The sequence below is a fragment of the Leptonotus elevatus genome, chromosome 11, assembly GCF_054856555.1.
Source record: "Leptonotus elevatus isolate MCC_2025b chromosome 11, RoL_Lele_1.0, whole genome shotgun sequence".
Taxonomy (NCBI): Eukaryota; Metazoa; Chordata; class Actinopteri; order Syngnathiformes; family Syngnathidae; genus Leptonotus; species Leptonotus elevatus.
Window position 1 is genome coordinate 11335518 of NC_141249.1, and position 19950 is coordinate 11355467.

Sequence of the window (19950 nt, forward strand, 5' to 3'; positions counted from 1 at the left end):
TCATTCCTGTTTCAGCCGTCTTATCAATCATTGTTGGGTTCTTTCTTTCTGCGGTGCTTTAAGTGCTGACAAAAGCCAAGCATACTGGGCTGCTGGTAAAGGTCCTGTGAGTACATAAGGTTGATGCCTCACTTAAAATGTTATACAGTACTTCTAAAAAAGGCAACAAACACAACGGCAGAATACATTAATAAGATAAGGATCGTAATATTAAGTAATGATTGGGACAAAATATTTTCTTTCATACATCCAAATTCAATACATTGACTCATAACTCCATGTCTGCTATTTACATGCAGTATTTATCTTCTTCCTCCATGACATGCATGCACAGTCACACTAACAGTGGCATCGCTGCGCATGATGATAAATGACTAAATGCTGAGGTGTGTTTTCAAGTGCTCCATATATGAGGCATGTGCAGTCCTAATTTGATACTTATTCTGCGAAATAGTCATCTTAGAGAAAATGGATGTGGATAGATGCAGACAGTACCATACATCATTGTAATTATTCCTTAATAAAGCTCTTACGAGCTCAAGCGTGGCTTGTAAGTATCTACTGCCACCTACAGCTTACAGGGGGGAAAGACAAACCCCCTCAGAGCCTGGGACAAAATCAATGAGCATTTAAATAAGAATGAACCCTACTAAGTGCAGCAGATTAATCAAAGGCAGAAGGAAAATTAAGAAGGGAAGGGCGTATTAAAGCAAGAAAATTAAGAATATAAAACTGTATGTGTTCATTGTAATATTTCACCCCTAGAGTTCAATAAATTGAATGAAGAAAATTTACAGTACATACTGTAAGTAGCAACTCAATCATTATCACTGCATGCTGGATAACGGAGGCTATTGTGGGGGTTCAAAAACATCTAAAAGTCTGCCAAAACTCCAAATCTTCCTTCCGAGGATTCAATGTTATGCTTACGGCTGCTGTTCAGATTTACAGCTGTAGGAATACAAACCTTTAACCTCATAGAGGATTCACAACACAGCCCAAAGAAAAGTTTGATTCACATGGCCACAAAAGTAAGAGACAGTATTTATTCTGTACGGGAAATTAAGTGCTACACTTGAGTTGCATTTCATTTGCGGTGCGAGTTTGTATGTGTTGGGAGGTGAAGGAGAATAAAACATCCATGTGTGGCTTTCTTTGCGTACGTGAGTATTGCGGCATCTGTTTACACTTGCCATTGCAGATTAGTCCCCACAAACACACGCATACATTTGCACTCAAAAGTAAAGGAAGTCTGGATTATGTTGGCTCCGAGGGACGGACAGTTAAACCAAACTCATCTTGAAGCAATCGGCTTTAGCGCACTAAAAGAGAGGAAAGTTGCAGGAAGGGAGGGAGGGGTTGAAGTATCACCGCCTTTGGGGAAGCAGTCCAGCTGCAGTCTGTCGGTCTGTTGTCGTTATGCCAATTCACACACAACCGCACGCACACACTCACACGAGACACAAACATCCCATGCCACGGTTGACCTAACCATGCCCGCCTCATTAGTTGCCAATCACTCTGCACAACCCTTCTCGAGCAGCAGGGGGGATAGAAAATGGGAAGGAATGGATGGAGGGATGTAATCACAACCATCAATAATCACGCTGCCTGCACCGCAGCGTGTACGGGCATCTCTGGGGTCCCAGTGACTATAATGAGGCTGGACCTCAATCTATTTGTCTTTTTTGGAGCTTCGTGGACACCTCCTGGAACCTTGCGAAAATGGTCAATTATAGTTTAGCCTGTGTTTATTCCAGCCCACTTCAAAAATAAGTACAGTAGTCCTAAACGTGAACAGGTAATGTGTTGTCGATTTCATTAACTAGCTCTGAATTTGGAGATGGATTTTTATGAATTACAATCTGACAACCCCCCAAAAAAATCGCTATAATATGTGGTATCATTGCCGCTAGTTGAGCCCTGAGCTGTGATGTCATTTTCAGTCGACAGCAAGTGGCAAAATGGCCGCCCCCTGAGTTGGATGAAAATGGGTGGATTTTTCTGCTTAACTCATATTCCACAAACGCAATATTTGACTTGATTTGATTTTGATTTGAAATATTTTTTCGAACATGCATAAAAAATAATAATTATTAAAACTAATGAAAATAAAAATTGTGAAGCCAAACCTTTTAAACAGCAAAAAAAAGAAGCAATTGAAGCAAACAAGAAACAAAACTTAACATCATATTAAGCAACAAGAGATTTAAAGTAAGAAATTTATCAACCCAGTCGTTAGTAGTAAGTTAGAGGAAGTATAAACTTTTCTATTCCTACGCCTTTATCTCCATTTCAACATCAAAATATGAAAACAAAATTTTTTTTATATAATTTGTAGATTTTGCTAAACATAGTATACTATTAGGCTATCTGATATATTGTTAGACTTAATGAGGATGAATACACTTAAATAATATAGCATATATACTTGGCTTTTACATAACAGCAATAACAATAATATGATAAAGATAACAATAATAACGACAGCAATAATAAGAATTATTCTTAGCCGTGTTTCGACTCGTGGGGCATGCATAGAACATATTGTAAATAAAATGTTTGGGTTGACATCCACTTAACCATTGAGTGTGTCCTATTTTTTCAAACTGGTAAAAGATACCACATGATTGAGCTATTGTAAACTAAGGCATGGCAAGTTAGGGTTTAAACCTAGGTCGTGATGTTTAAGGTTAAAGACGACAGGGCGAACAATGTGTCAATGTCTACATTGGGAGATAAGGTACAAGTGAGTGCGTGCACCGCTTGCAGATAACAGTTAAATGAAATGTCTCCTCGAAGGAAGACATGCTGTCTGGGTAGCTTTAATGAAAGTGTCTCGTTTGGGTGAGGAACTTGATGTACAGCAAACGTCTTCATCAAATAATTAATCATTCTACAGTTGGGGTAACACAAGCCCCTTCATTTCCCCTGAAGCGCTATTCTTTATAGAGCCCTTTTCGACAATGCAACTTTGATTTGAATAGTTTGAAGCCCTTTTATGTGAACAAATTAAAGAATCTCCAAAAAGGCATGCTCGGTTTAACTACGATTAACTACGACAGATATTGTCAGCCAAGTGCTTCAGTGTCCTTGCCAGTCAAAACAAAAGGGGCATTGAGCAGGAGTCATGAGGCACAAACGTTTGCTATACTACAAATGTACAGAAAAACCTGCCTCTCTTCCTTTTCTCTCTCTCTCTCCAATTGTTGACCTTAATTGAAGAGTCGTCACTCTTGCTTGGTCGATGCCTGGCCTTATTTCAAGGTACATACTGGTATCAGGCACCATCTTGTGACCATTTTACAATCAGGGGCTAGAAATTAGAAAAATAGAAAGTTGCTGTTAATTTCATGCCATTTTAAGAGAAATACTCTATTGGGATATATATGTCTTTATTTAAAATCTGCCATTGTTTTTTGGGAGGAAATTGTATGTATCAAATGCACTAGTGGTATCGGTACTTTGTATCAAAAGTAGAGTACTTATTTTGGTATCAGTCTGAGAAAACGTGGTGTTCATCTGTCAAAGTCTTGATCCAATTTTTTTATTTTTATCAAACATATTTGTATCATCTTTACTCTGTAAACATTATCTCAAAATATGAGTTTTTCTAAAAGCTTTCTCCAAAAATTACAGCTTTTGGTTTAATGAGAGGATGTGAGAGGATGATGTGTTCCTTTTCAATCATCAGCCTTCTGCACACTCTCAAAAAATGACATGATTTAAGCACAAATTAAACAGAATGCTAATTTCACGACGAACCAAAAAAAAGGGGGCTAATTTCAATTGACAGCATCTTCTATTTGATACCATGGAGCATTCAGGTATGCACCTGGCTTTGAGTTTACACAGGTTGAAGTTCCATTTCCTGTCTGCAAGGATGCATGTCCAACAGCCAACGTTGACATTTGAAGGCGTAAAAGAGGATGACGGTGTCAGAACGGCACACCGGGTAAAGCAGCAAGCAGGCGTGGCATGGATAATTCACAATGACACCAACAGTGAAACCTGAGAGGTTACATCGACAAATTGAAAACAAACCCGGGAAGACGAGATCATGTTTCAAATCCTGGCACGACTCTTACCGCTTTGGAAGGAAAGAAAAGCCGAATATTAGAAATAGTGAAATGGTTTGAAATAGATTTAATTAACCTTAAACTGGAGCAAAGTAATCCTTCAATAAATTAAATTCAAGCTTGAGGGCTTGCCAAAGGGTGCCGTTTTCAGAAAGCCTGTCCTTGCTGCGTTTAACGTCCCTATTGAATAGCAATGCACATCAACAGGCTACACATGTAATAAAGTTATTTTCAGACTTGACAGCCCGCGCAGAGAGCATTTAAGAAAGGCTCTTGATTCTCACAACTGTCCCCTGACTAATCATTTTGAGTTTTGGCAATAAATGGCTGTTGCTGTAAATGTTGCATGAAAGAGAAGTAGGTGTATGTGTGAAGGATGTTAATTGATGAACATTATAGAGAGCGGCTCGTCGCACGGGGGGGATCATTACTGCTGGAGTGGAACAACTGCAATCATGGCTCTGTACCATGTGTCACACGCACACACACGCATGCACCATGAAACAGAAATACCGCTACTCTTGTTCAACCTTTGTCATGTTATACAACTGCACAATTGCAACCCAAAACGCCTGGTAATGAAATGACGACTCCAAAATATAGACTATATCAGTCCTTCTACCATTCCAATAGCGAAGAGCCACACTGAAAAGTAATTTCGGGCATTGTGAAAAGTAATAAGTGTGTGGCGTATTGATAGTTGTGTACATCTATGTTGTTTGTAATATTTGGGTTATGTGTAAAGGAAGGAAGGAAGGAAGGAAGGAAGGAAGGAAGGAAGGAAGGAAGGAAGAAAAAAGATAGAAAGAAAAAAAGAAAGAAAGAAAGAAAGAAAGGAAGGAAGAAAGAAAGGAAGGAAGAAAGAAAGAAAGGAAGAAAGAAAGAAGGAAAGAAGAAAGAAAGAAAGAAAGAAAGGAAGAAAGGAAGGAAAAAACAAAGAAAGAAAGAAAACAGTCATACTGAAAACAATGAATAATTAACTATTCAATATTACATCACAAAATATGTTAGGCCATAAACCAGTCGTAGTTTTAACAACTAGCAAATGATTATTGCATGGCAAGTCTCTAAAACGAAAGATAATGACAATTTTCCGCTGATTTTCTCATAACAGTCACTCGTAAAAAATCTGATGAAGAATTACAACATTACTCTTTTAATATCACATTTTTATATCAAATTAAAGGAATAAATTGTCATATTTTTACTTCCTATCCTTGTAATATTACTTGTAATTATGACTTTATTGTGTCCAATATTTGTACCAGTGTGGCAATGGCTACTATTTTGTACAATCACGTACATAACCATACTGTATGTCAATTCTAGCATTCTCCACTTTAGTCCATTTTGTGGGAGCAAGGATTGTAAGGCAGAGAGAAGGTGGGGGTGGTGCTCACGAGTCAGGTTTAAAGATTTGGGTCAGGCTTTAACTGACTGGTTGACATGAAGATGGTCAGCCACAAATCCTGGAGTGGACTCTAAATAGAAGCCCACTCTGCAATGAGTGACACTTGAGAGATTGACATGAAATTGTGTGTGTGTGTGTGTGTGTGTGTGTGTGTGTGGGGGTGTGTGTGTGTGTGTGTGTGTGTGTGTGTGTGTGTGTGTGTGTGTGTGTGTGTGTGTGTGTGTGTGTGTGTGTGTGTGTGTGTGTGTGTGTGTGTGTGTGTGTGTGTTTCAATCTTGACCTATATTGCATTTGTGTTATTGTACTGTATACACAGTCCTTTGAATATACAAGGGAATGTTTCATATTCTAGGGTGTATATATACATATTAGAGGCCACGTGGGTGTGTCTCAGTGTTTCTGTGCGCCCGGAACAAGAGTGTACAAGCAAATCAGTGTGTGTTTATGCGTTCTGTCAGAGTGAGGCACCGTCGCCCTCTCTCCCACTTGATGGAACAGTGCTTCACTTCAGAAGCCGCTGCCGCTTTGGTAGCAGCTGGACAGGTGAGACTCCACAGACTGCAGCACTTCCTTGTGAACCACACACACTATCAAATTCCACCTTGAGTGGCAACCCTATTTTATCATCCATCCGAGTTAGAATAGGTAGCTGGTCAATAATGGGGTTTAAAAACCACAGGTGAGTACAATCAGAGCCAATAAATATTGTTAAATTGTTATTAAACAAAGTAGATGAATCTTTTTTTTTTTCAAAACTGTCAGTGAAAATGTACCTCCAGGAGCCAAGGTTTGAGCTTGCGGTCCAGGATTATGTCAAAACCCAAGACCTCAAAGCAGACACTGTCGCTCCCTGGTGGCTGGCCGGGCCTGCACATGCGGTACGCGTGCAGCACATGGGGCTCCGCCACGATTAATGTCTTGACGACCAGTTCCTGTCATGACATACAAAAAGAGAGAAAAAAATCCCACATAGAAACATGAATTATTATTGTCGACCATAATGCAACAAACAGTCGTACCACAACAACAAATGTGTAAGTGTTTACAGACAGTAAGCAGGAAATCCTACAAAATAATTTGTGAGTTTGCGCATGCACTCACACACACACATTCTTTTCACACAAAGCTTTCTCTCTCTAGTCAAGTCCCATGCAGAGTTGTTGGCCCAAACACCGCCCAGACCACACTGACTGTTGGGTGCAAGAGGGGGGATGCAATGTTCTGGCCTTGGACTGATAAGGCAAAAAGCCCCACCGTCTGTCCCTCACACAGGTCCACGCAACTGTCCAAACCACAGGCTGCCCGGTACAGACACCTGCTCCCGCTACCACCCTTTTTGCCTGAGGAGTGTGTGTGTTTGTGTGTCAGCCCCTGAACAGTCTCACGCTATCCTGAGTCCATGTTTTGTGTGAGTTTTATGTGCATCTCGCTAGCATATTTTATGTAAGCCAGTGGTTCTTAACCTAGGTTTGATCGAGCCCCAGGGGTTCGGTGAGTCGGTTTTAGGGGTTCGGCGGAGGTCAAGACACACACCCGACTCATGATTTCATATTGTTTTAATCCTTTCATGCTAACCATGTTGAGCAAAAAAATTAAGTAGTCGGACGTATATGTGCAATATGAATTGACATGTATAACGGAAAGCACGGTGTTCCACTGGGTTCAATTATGGGGCCTCTGCTGTTTTCATTGTATCTGCTGCCCCTGGGTTCCATCTTAACTCATTCACTCCCAACCATTTTCACTGAAGCAAACCCCTTGGCTCTCGACTGTTTTAATGGATTTTGAATTTATTTGCAAAGCCAACAGTATATTGTGTTCTATTTCTATAAAAATATGGGACCTACCAAAAGAAGATTAGAGTATTTTTCTTTCATCAGGAAAAAAAAGTATATTTGTATCGGTTTCTGTTTTGCAGCAATTAGCATTATAATATGGCTAAGTTTTTTTTTGTTATAACTACCATTATTTTAAGCCACCTCTTCATGTCAGAAGCTGCATGAAAACCTTCTGTATGCTCTTGAATTTAAAAAAAACATGTGTAAACACATTTTTGGGAGGGAAGGACAAAGTATTTTTTTTTTAAATTACACGTTTTATGGATTGAATGGGTTAAAAAGTGAGTTCAGTGTTGGGAATCAGCGTCCTAACTGCATGATTTGCAATGCCAAGTTGTCCAGCACTATTCACTACCAAATCTAAAGGAACACTTCCTTAAGAAAAGGCTACTCTCCCTGTTCATTGTGTTCACCAGAAAACCCATGACTTGAATTGGGAAAAAAATCGTATTTTATTTTTCAGTAAAATGCGCATCGTAAAAAGGTTACGAATCACTGATCTAGGAAGAATCAAATTCTCTCATACTTTTAAGAGCATCATTAGTACAATCCTTGACACACAGTACAAAGACTTGCAATGGAGTTAAAAACACACATTCTACCGTTACTATAATCCTCTCTGGCTTTCTGGCGGTGTTCCTTGCAGGAAAAGCGTCTAAACAGCCTGGTAGCCGCTCGGTATGCATCAAAGTGCAAGCACAAAGATGAAAAGCGAAGGATGGTGGGCAGAGAGCAGTGGCAAAGTGCAGCTTCAGATAAAATAGCGAGGAAAAAATGATGAGAGAGCAAGAGAGGTGGAGGACATCCGGCTGAGTCGGTGGATGACACCAAGGGATAGGAAGAAACCGCATAAAGGTCCAGAACAAAAAGCAAAATTTTTATATGTTCATTACGTTAAAAAAAAAAATACAATAACTTGCTTGGGTCTAATTCCTTTCCAACAACCTGACAGTTTTACAATCATGGTCAAAAGAAATAGCTGAAATAGCAAGAAAGGAAGGAGGGTGATGCAAAAGTAAAACACACATTGGAAAGCAAAGCAAAGTAGAGGTGTTCAGATGAGCTGGGAGCAGCGAGACCCTCCAGGAATGATGTTTTGACCGGGTTCTTCCAGTCAGTTAAGCCAAATTCTAAAGCTGACTGAATATCTGTCCAAACACATCCTGTCAAACCTTTGCTGGTCCACTTTTTGTCCTACAGGCAGCATGTGGACTAAGTGTGTGCTTCCAGATGTAAGCATGTGGTGTTTGCATTTGCTGTGAACATGTCGTTGTGTAGAAGTCGGCAAACCACGTACAGAAACGTCACCCCAGAATTTGGCTACGTCGTAATCATTGGTGCGCAGGAACTCCGTGAACCAGCTGATGGATCTTTTGCTGCCTTTGTCCACCGTCTCATCCCGCTCAAAGTTCTCATTGTGTTTGTTGACTGAGTAGTTGGTAAGGTGCATGTAGAGCTGGCTCTGTGGAGATATGGGTGGGAAAGAAGGAGGACGTAATTAGTCATAAAAACAATAATGAAAAAAAAAAGTGAAAATCTTCATCAGATGGTATTTTTTTCCCCATCAATTCCCTTTCCTTGTTTGATGCTTTACACATTGTATAGAAAGCTCATTATCTCTCGCCATAGTATGGACGCTAAATTTCTATTGAATGGGGGAAACTCTGCTTTTATCAGTCATCTGTGACTGTGATGACTAATTGCTCTAAAAAGTACATACTTGGGATGAGCATGATAGATCCATTTATCAATTTGATGAGCACAAAGAATCGTGTTGATGATGTGCAACATGATGAAGAACAAGTTTATGTAACATAGTCACTACTCTCAAAGGAGTGGAGGAACACATTTCACTACTAAGCAGAGGGAGAAGAAAAATCAGGCCTAATTAGTTTGCAGCCTAAATGCAGCAAAAAGTTAAACATAAAGTAAAAGTTTTGTCCTTTAATGGTTCCAACTGCAAGATTATGTCAAATCAAGTTGAACTACAATGTTGAATAACAGTTAAGTCAATACATAATATAACAGTAATAAGCTTACAACCAGGCCAAGTTAGCATGTCAACCACACCTTTATGCAAATTGATCAAGGAAAATTGCTCAAAAGCACCTCCCTAATACACAAAGCCACATCAAATACAATATAATATAATATAATATAATATAATATAATATAATATTATATAATATAATATAATATAATATAATATAATATAATATAATATAATATAATATAATATAATATAATATAATATAATATAATATAATATAATATAATATAATATAAGGATGGGCGAGTACCGAATTGAATTTAATTCTTTGCACTTCACTGCAATCCTTTAAAGTTGTACAACCACATATTTTGATTGGGACTATTTTTCTGGCCACTGGATTATTTGTTTGTTATTTTATTTATCGATTTAAAAAAATAAATCATTTTTATTGTGTACTCTATGCAAAATTACTTTTATGAACACATTGAAAAAATATAATTGCCATTAATTTCATTAAATTTTAGGGAAAATTGGCTGGAGTTGGGATATATTTGTCTTTTTTTTTTTATTATCCGTCATTGTTTTTTTGTTTTTTTATTTTATGTATCATAAGTACTAATGGTATCGGCTCTGGCTGAACGATTATGGAAAATAATCTAATTGCAATTTTGTTTTTACCAGATTGCGATATTAAGATTAAAAAGATTAAATATTAAAGGTCTTAAATAAAAAAACGATTTGGCAATATATTGTAATATTACAGCGTGCAATTCTCAAATCGGTTCGATGTGCGGCCGAATCGATGTTTAAACATCAATTTTATTATGGAAATATTCAACAAAACGGCTTACTTAGGGTTAGGGTTCACACGTTAGGCATGGAAAATTTTTATATTAATGTAACATTAAGCCTTAATATTTTATTGCAATGCTGTTCAAACATGAAACAGGTAGCAACAGATTGTTTGTTAAATACAGTGGCTCACAGTTATAAGCCTAAAGTTTCAGATAAATACATTTGCATTCAAATCTTACAGTGTACATGTACAAGTTTATTAATTAGTATTTTCTAAATTTGAGTTTTTAAAAAATCATTCACTGCCATTGACGGCTATAGACGTCAAAAATGAATTTGAACTATTTCTATTAGTTTAACATTTTTTCCCACTTTTGTTAACAAAAGTATGAAAACATATTTTTTTGTATTAGAGCAGATATAAAATTTGTGATTAATCGTGAGTTAACTAGTGAAGTCATGCGATTAATTACGTTTAAAATATTGTAATCGCCCGACGCCCCCAATTTTTAATAATCTTTTTTTTTTTAAACAAAAACATCATTAAACATAAAATAAATAAATAAATGTTTTTAAAAAATAATAATGATTATTAAAATTTTGGGGCATCAGGCTTTAAAATTTGTAATCGTAATTAATCGCATGACTTCACTAGTAAACTCACGATTAATCACAAATTTTATATCTGTTCTAAATGTACACAAAAATTATATTCTAAAAATTCTAGGTTTTCATACTCTTGTTAACAAAAATGGAAAAAGAAATTTAACTCGTAAAAATAGTTCAAATTAATTTTTTACGTCTATAGCTGTCAATGGCAGTGAATGAGTTAAACATGTTAAGACACTTGTCTCAAGGTCTCATGAGACAAAAAAAACTAAATTACGTACACTTATGGCGCCAGGCTTTAGTTTGCAGCGGTGACGTTCCTGCTCCCCCCTCTTTCCCTCCTTCCGCTCTGTTTCAATGCACCTTTAAATTGCAGCTTCTCACGATTACGTAATCGCATTTTGTCAAAAAATGCAAATGCATTTAATCGTTCAGCCCTATTATCGGCACTTAGTATCGATATGGGTGTGAGTACTGAAGATTTGAGTATCATATCGGTCTCAAAAAAAGTGATATGGAACATCCCAAATATAATATAATCTTCTCTTTCAGGTCCTCCCATCAGTGAATCATGTTTCTAACTTGATTAACTAACCTGATTTCTGGCTGAGTTTTAACGCCGGATGCCCTTCCTGACGTAACTCTCAATTATCCAGCACTGGAGATATCCAGTGGCTGGGTGTATGGGAACCAGCCCGCCTACTGGCTGCATGAAAGACAGCAATGTGAACCACTGCACTAATGATGCTAATTCTGCCATCATACAGACCAAACAACAGCAGCAACAACAACAAAAACATTATAAGGCAATGACCGAAGTATGGGGGAAAAAATTAATTAAGAGCAGTGCTATATTTATCTAACTCTGAACGCATTGAGAGAAAGTAGCAGAGAACATTAGCATATTGTTTTTTTTTCTGGAGAGCTCAGTTCATTCGGTAATTTTACCGATTTGACATGTTATCATCATTCCTCTCTTTTTTTTATTATTATTATTTTATTTTATTTTATACATTTTTATTTTGTATGTGGGCGTGTATGTGCATGTGCGTGTGTGCATGCGTGTGAGTTCACCTAAAACCTATTAAAAAAATCCCATACCGTTCACCTAAACCGAACACTTCAGAATCCAGCCAGAGTCATGAGGCCGTCAGGAGACCCGAGGAAGGACCAAAGAAAAGAAAGGAAAGTGAAATCCGGCACCGACCAGACACCACCCACCACCCACCGTGCCACCAACCAGAGTCCTTCACCAACCCCAGAAACATCTCAATTCCAACAAATCAGGGAGACCTCACGAGACCAAAGGAGAAACTGAGGAAAGGAAGGAAGGACAGACGAAGCAGAGTGAGATCCACAGCATTAGCATCTATGATGACTCACTAAAGTCACCACGAATGTACAAACTTTGTAGCAAGGACATTTTCTTTCCGGGGCTGCTGCAAATAAACAAAGAGCCTGGTTCTAGACCTGCTGTGTATGAGAAGTACATGGAGAAAACCCGCCTCTGTGAGGTAATGCCATATACCGTACAGTAAAGTAAACAAAACTGAATCAAATAAGAGTGATAAGAGCTAACATGGCCGGGATGCATCCCTGAGTGGCTGCCTATTAGTGGCCTTATTGCACCCCTCTCTTTATAATGCACCCACGTCCTTAGCTACAAGGTAATAACACTGTGACCGCGGGCCACTCTACCTCCTGATGGCTGTCTGGCAGCCACTCTCGGTGGAATTGAGCATCCATCTCCATGGCACGCTTGATTCTATCATGTGTCACAGACTTGGTAAGACAATACGCACTGTGTTGATATGCATGGTGCTCGATGGAAGTATGTGGGTGTGTTTGTGTGATGCACAATAGACTTAGTTGGTGCAGAACCTTAAGGCGGATAAGAAATATGTGTGACACTCAGCTGTGTACACACACTGGACCTGCACCTCCTATGAGAGTATGCAGTTGTGTCATAAATATAGTTTTCCCCCTCATGCTACCAGTGTATTGTTCTACTGAATTTGATTATAGTGAGTTACACAAAGATTCAGCTTTAAAGACTCAGTGGATGGCAAATCCAGTTCCGCATTAGATTAAAGTCAATTTGTACCTTGCATGTACTGTACAGCATCATTCCATTATGCAACTATCTACAGCTCATCGGGAGGGTGGGGTGGGGGGGGGGGGCTTATTCAAGTTCAGCTTCATCAAGTCCAAATCAAATTGGAATCGCAAAGGTGCGACAAGTAAAATCAGAGTCACAAAGGTCAGAGTCCAATTCAAGTCCTAGTGCACAAGGTCCGAATCCAAGAGTAGAATGAGATCAAGAGTAGATCTTAAAGGGGAAGTCAACACCAACATGCCCCCCTTTGTTAAAACACAGCAATCTGATGAATATTATGTCTAACTTACTACTAAAGACTTACTAGGTTGATGAATTTCTTACTTTAAATCTCTTGTTGCTTAATATGATGTTAAGGTTTTTTTCTTGTTTGCTTTGCTTTTTTTTCTTATTATTTTTTTTTACTGTTTACAAGTTTTGGCTTCACAATTTGTATTTTCATTAGTTTTAATATATATTTCAATATTTTTTTTTATATATATATATATATATATATTTTTTTTTATGCATATTCAAAATAAAATTTCAAATCAAAATCAAATCAAGCCAAATATTGCGTTTATGGAATATGAGTTAAAGAGCAAAATTCACTCATTTTTATCCATCTCAGGGGTGGCCATTTTGTCATTTGCTGTCGACTAAAAATGACATGAAAGTTGCTCAGGGCTCAGATAACGACCAATTATGGCAGAAAATGGCCGCCCTTGAATGGATAAAAAAAAAAGATGGATTTTGCTGCTTTATTCATATTCCACAAACGCAATATTAATCATAACGCTGTGTTTAGACTAGTGAGGCTGCATAGAACATATTATCGTACATAATATTTTTGGGTTGACTTACACTTTAAGACAGAAAAAAAATCATTATGCTCAACACTCTCACCCAATTAGATGGCTTGCTGCCCGGTAGCCGTGGTAACCGGGTGGCAAATGTCTGAAAAACGTTATATCAAGTTTATTTTGAAGGAGGACGTTCATTTTCAGAAATAAAGACATAGCTGGACTCGGTCAAGTGATAGAAATAACAGATAATACAGTTTTTAAAATTAACCGTGGGAACCTCTTCAAAAGTCACTAAATGCACTAATAGTCACACAAATTTGAATTTACAGTTAAAGCAGGTTTTAATTATAATTGATCAGAATTGTTTTGTAATGACACCAAACTGGAAGTCGACGAGTGTCGCAGAATGGACGGAGGTTCCGCTGTGTGTGTTGGTGTGTGTGGGCAAATGACTCACCAGGTTGGCCTCGCTGGGTGCATGATACTTCTCCGTGCCCATTCGCACCAGGCCGTCGTTGTAGAGGAAAATTCGAAGCGGGTCACATGAAGTGACAAGGATGTAGATGCGCAGGTCAAACTTGTAGCCTTCCATCAGGAAAGGTTTGTCCAAGTACTCCTGAACAATAAAGTGCTCCTGGGCAGGCAGCTTCTCACAGTTACGGATAAGTGAGATCCTGGATAGACAGAAGCCTTTATTAATCCTCTGGGGGGGAAATTGGAGTGTCGTCAGCAGAATAATAAAATATGGCATAGTAAAGACAAAAGGATAATTAGAAAAATGATAGATGGCGGCAGAGAAACGACCATGAACACTGACTGATGACATTGGCACTGTCTTATATGTGTTGGATAGAAATGGAGCTAAACTGTATAAACCTTTTGCTATTCTTTTAAAATAGCTACTGGTTCAATCATATATCTCAGTTGCAACATTTAGCTGTCAGTGTTTTTAAATGTAACCCCTTAGCCGGTGGCCCTGGTGGGGCCCGGGGGTCATCCTTTGGCGCTGCCGCGGCCTGGGGGGCCCTGAGGTGTTGCGCTTGCTCTGTTCCGGCGGGGGTCGACGGCTCCCCTCTTTGGTGGAGATTTTCATGCATGCCAGATCCACCACACCAGCATCTACCGAAACTCAGACACAATCTGTTTCCTCCTCAGGTTATTGAATCGGTGGAGGCTGGTGTCTCGGATCTCACGCGGCTTCGTCTGTCCTTCCTTCCTTTTCTCGGTCTCTCCGTTGGTCTCTTGAGGCCTCCCTGATTTTATGTTTTTTGGATTTGTTGGGGTCTGGATGTTTCTTGGGCTGGGGAGGAGTTCTGGTGGGGGGTGTCTGGTCGGTGCTGGATTTCACCTTCCTTGGTTTTCTTCGGTCCCCTCGGGTCTCCTGGTGTTCGATTTAGGTGAACGGTATGAGATTTTTTTTCTAATAGGTTTTCTGGTGAGCTAACAAATACACACACACACGCACGCACGCACGCACGCACGCACGCACATACACATACTCACCCACACACACAAAAAAATATATATATATGTATGTATGTATGTATATATATATGTATATATGTATGTATATATGTGTATATATATATATATATATATATTTAAAAAAAAAAAAAAGAGCAATGATGATGACATTTCCGAATGAACAATACTGAGCTCTTAAAGAAAAAAGAAGAAAAGAAAAAATAAAAAATAAAAAAATAAAAATAATAAATGTAACCCCTTAGTTTTGTGCTACCCTTCTTATGTGTTATAAACCAATTAATAAAATGTGTACCTAGTAGGGGTGTTAGAAAAAATCGATTCGGCAATATATCGCGATATTACAGTGCGCAATTCTCGAATCGATTTTTAATCATCAATTTTTTATGGGAATATTCAACAAAACGTCTTACTTAGGGTTAGGATTCACACATTAAGCGTGGAAGAATGTTATATTAATGGAACATTAAGCCTTAATATTTGATTTCAGTGCTGCTCAAACATGAAACAGACTGCAACCTGTTTGTTAAATGCAGTGGCTCAGTTATAAGCCTGAATTTTCAGATAAATAAATATATTTTCATACAAATCTTACAGCGTAAATGTACAAGTTTACTGACTAGTATTTTCTAAATTTGAGTGGGGGAAAAAATCGCAATAATCAATTTATAGATTCGTATCGGGATTAATCGGTATCAAATCGAATCGTGACCTAGGAATCGTGATACGAATTGAATCGCCAGGTACTAGGCAATTCACACCCCGAGTCCCTAGGGAGCAAAAGAGTCGATAAAAGTATACTTTCTTATGTTCAGGACTTTGTGTATTTACTTTAAACTTGCATGGTGCCCTGGTGGTATTCATACGACCTTCTACTGCTGCAAAACCTGCCATAAAAACATAGTTAAAAAAGTGCCCTTGGCATGATTTATGGCAAGTTTAAGAGCAAAGACTTATTTGGCACAGCAGCGCACAGACCCTTCCGAACTCTCTCTGTTGATTACCTAGCCCTTTAAATATAAGTCCAGAAATGCACAGGTATAACATAAATTCTTGTTTTGGGCGAGCATCTGGAGAACATTGTAATTGTATGAAGAAAGCCTCATCAAAGACCATTGCTGGTCGATGAGGTAAATTATAAGCAGGCATTGGGCTTCGTTTCTACATTACTTTCCTTCTAATTCAATTTCCTTTGGTCGCAAGTCACTGGCACTCAGGCTTTATATAGTACACAGACGTGGACTGAGTTGTGTTTGTATGCATGCATTCACGCAGGCGAGTGTGCACAGAATTTGCGGGGCAGCGCGTGTGTGTGTCCATGTATATGCATGTGAGCTGGTGGCTTGAGGGATCATTGTGAAACAGCCTCCAACCGCCATATGTAGACTCAGCGCGACTGACCTACATCCCCATCAGTCATAGTTAAAGTCAACTGAGACTAAATTGGTTGCAGGCAGAGTCATGAAGGTTCCATTATGTAAGGAGGGATTATACACACACACATGGTCTCACACAAATATGTCAGAAATGTAAAGACTCAGTTGTGTGAATGTTTTAGTACTGAGGCAACATACACAGTAAATTGGACTCAATTTAAAGTGGGACCGAATAGACTTTAGAGTAATGTTTACACTTGGAAGAGAGTAAAATAAAGAATTGAAGAAAAAAATCAAAGTCACTCAAGGGTTGAGGAAAAACTCACAACCTTCACGCAGCTCCTGCTATGTGTTACTACATCACACGTGTCAGCAGGAATCTTAACTCCAAGAGCAAAAACAGTGTGTTTGGCCTTCTCTTGGATGTAAGCAAAGAGTAGGAGGGGCATAGCTCAGGTGGTAGTGAGGCAGTCTCCCAAGCTGAAGGTTGTGAGTTTGTTCCTCAACCCAAGAATCACTTTTTTTTTCTAATTCTTTATTTTACTCTCTTCCAAATGTAAATATTATTCTAAACCTGAGTCTATTTTTGTCCCACTCTAAATAGAGTCAAATTTACTCTAAATAGAGTTACATTTATTCTACAAAATTTACTGTGTAGCAGACCGAGTTATGTAGTGTCAATATTGAACACAGGACACTACAAGCTTCAAAAAATGCTGATAATCATTACATTAAATATAACATGTAATGTCTTATTCCGTAGACATCGGGCAAATTACAAATTCCGATTTTGCATAAAATGCCAAATATCGTCCGATCTAGAAAATTAATTATATTATTTAATTAATTATAATGATGATAACAATAATAAAAAATAATATTTATTAATGTATATTTATATAATATATAATATAATAATAATTGTAATAATTAAATATTATTATAATTAATTAATTAAAAATTGTCTAGAAAATTGCCCTTAATTTCATGCAATTTAAAGGAAAATGTATCAAAAGTAATAGTGGTAGTGGTCGTTGCTATCAGTATCAGCGACAACTCAAGAATCGAGTACTCATATTAGTATCCATCTAAAACAAAGTGGTATCGAACATCCGTATTGTCCACGTTTAACCAAATAGTGCATTGTGGAACTGCAGTCATATGGATTCCTTGCTTTATTGAATGAAAATCAACAAGTGAAGTAAACTTACAATGTTTCCAGCCATTATAAAGTAGTAATGTCTTCTCTTTCAGCTTAGATAGCGATGTGATGTTTTTAGCATACGTTTATCAATCACCCCACATTACTGCTGGCTTCAACCGAGACAGCTGCGTTCAAGAGCAGCGCTTCATCTGCCCACTTATCAGCACTCTTGAGCAGAACCAAACAGGGACAAGTTGATAGAAGCCTGACCAATAAAGTGAGTGGCCCTAAATGGCAGACAGCAGCTGATTGATGAGGACAGGGTTAACAGTGTTAGTTAGTCGAGGAGGAGTAAAGCTGAGACGAAGACGACATGATTGATGAGCCCGGGTGTCACGTAATCATAGCCCACTCTCCCTTGCCTATTTAATTTGGCACCAGAGGGCCTCTCTCCTTTTTAAGCTTTGCACACGCTTTGATTTTGTTGCCTTTATAACTTCACCCACAAACAATACCTTCATTTAGTGGGGCCAGCCGCAAAACAAATTACGGGGGTAGGTATAACTTAATTTCCTGCTGTGGCATAACATGCACAAAAAAAAAGAAATAGAGGGAAGCCTAATCTTGTGAGCCTTGTGCTGTTGAGAGATTGAGCTTAGCGCAGCATCTTTCATATTCCAAATGCATTGCAGTAATTCAGTCTTAGCTGCGTTTTATTCTTTAATAAATAAGAGCTTAGTGCAACATGGAGCTATAAGTAATGCTCACATTATACCAGAAAGGACAAATTAAAAGAGAATTAGAGGGAGAGTTAAGCACACTGAGCTATTCGCACTTCAATATCCCCATCTATTGGTCTTAATGATGAATGCAGGTACTGTACAACACGTCTTGCATGCAACTAATACAGAGTTTTAGCATGCACTGATTATTTTCGAGATCTGAAAATGTGACCATTTCAGGGTGAAGCTTAATTCTTATCTCAGGATAAGAAGGAACTGGATTTTTCCCTTAACTCAAATTTACATGAAACTACTTTCCTCTTGAACCCACAGGCGTCTACAAACTACAGCTTGAGAGAAAAATAATTTTGCAATCATTTATTCTTGAAGAAAATATGCATACCTAAATGCAGGCCATTAATCAAAATGTAAATTGTTTATTTTACTTTCTATTAAATGGCTTGTGACATTTAGGTTGGAATGGTCCAAAAATATTTTTTTAGGGATACACATCGTGGTTTAATTGGTATCAGGATTATGAGAGCCCGTCAATCCAAAAGGTCTGAGAATCCTTTTAGCGATTTATAAAAGGTGGCAAATGACAAAAAAAGTAACAAGTAGAAATAAGGGGGAATTGCTTTTAAAAATTACTTTCCTGTAACTTTTTTTGATGACTTAACAAAATCAGGCTTCTATAAAGGGATACTTGACTTACTGAGCCATTTTCAGCAGTAAAAAGTTAATATTTTGTCCGGAATAAATGTGATAACTTTATTTTTTTTCATGTACAATTAATACTTTTAAAACCAGATTTTCCACTTGCTGTAGACCAGTGGTGCCCAAGTCCGGTCCTCGAGAGCCACCATCCAGCCTGTTGTCCATGTCTCCCTCCTTCAGCGCAGCTGAATCTAATGATCAGCTCATCAGCAAGCTTTGCTGAAGCCTGATAACGATCTTGATCATGAATCAGGTGTGTTGGCGGAGTCGAGGACCAGACTTGGGCACCACTGCAAGATTACATCACCTGCGCTCAAGGTTATTTTAGTTAACTAAAACTAACGAAAAAACTCAAACTAAAATTCAAAAAACTATTTTGTGAACGAAATAAAATAAAAACAAAAATGCCTTTAAAAAAAAGAAAACTAACTGAAACTACATTTTATGTTTACAAAAACTATAATTGTTACAACTAACTATAAATATAGCAAAAATGTCCTTTGTTTTAGACTTTGGTAATCAATTTAATGCATGAGCCTTTGGGGATGATTTATTTTGATAATAACCGTGATAAGGACATTTGAAAGTGTGTCGCACAAAAGTGACGTCATCGAGCAGCAACCAATAGAAAACACCTTTAGATGACTTTTGCTCCCATGGTGTTTTTTAAATATTGTGCACAAGTAATACACACTTAAAAAATATGAATAAATAATACTGAAACTAACTCAAACTAAACTAAAACCAAGTATTTATTAAATAACTAAAACTAATAAAAAACAACAGAACCACCCTGAAAACTAATTCAAACTAACTAAGTAAAAAAAAAAAAAAAACTAAAAATGAAATAAAAACTAAAAAAAAATCCAAAACTATAATAACC

General features: G+C 37.9%; 1 protein-coding gene across 3 annotated transcripts in view; it reads right to left on the reverse strand.

Annotated features, from left to right (window-relative positions):
- Positions 1-19950, reverse strand: part of ttll7 (tubulin tyrosine ligase-like family, member 7) — an 81113-nt gene that overhangs the window by 44711 nt on the left and 16452 nt on the right. For all 3 annotated transcript variants that reach the window (XM_086089586.1, XM_086089587.1, XM_086089585.1), the window contains exons 7-9: positions 14084-14300; positions 8626-8790; positions 6264-6422 (exon numbers count right to left, since the gene is read on the reverse strand). In XM_086089586.1, coding sequence (XP_085945712.1) covers positions 6264-6422; positions 8626-8790; positions 14084-14300 — 541 coding nt within the window. The remainder of the gene's footprint in view (positions 1-6263; positions 6423-8625; positions 8791-14083; positions 14301-19950) is intronic.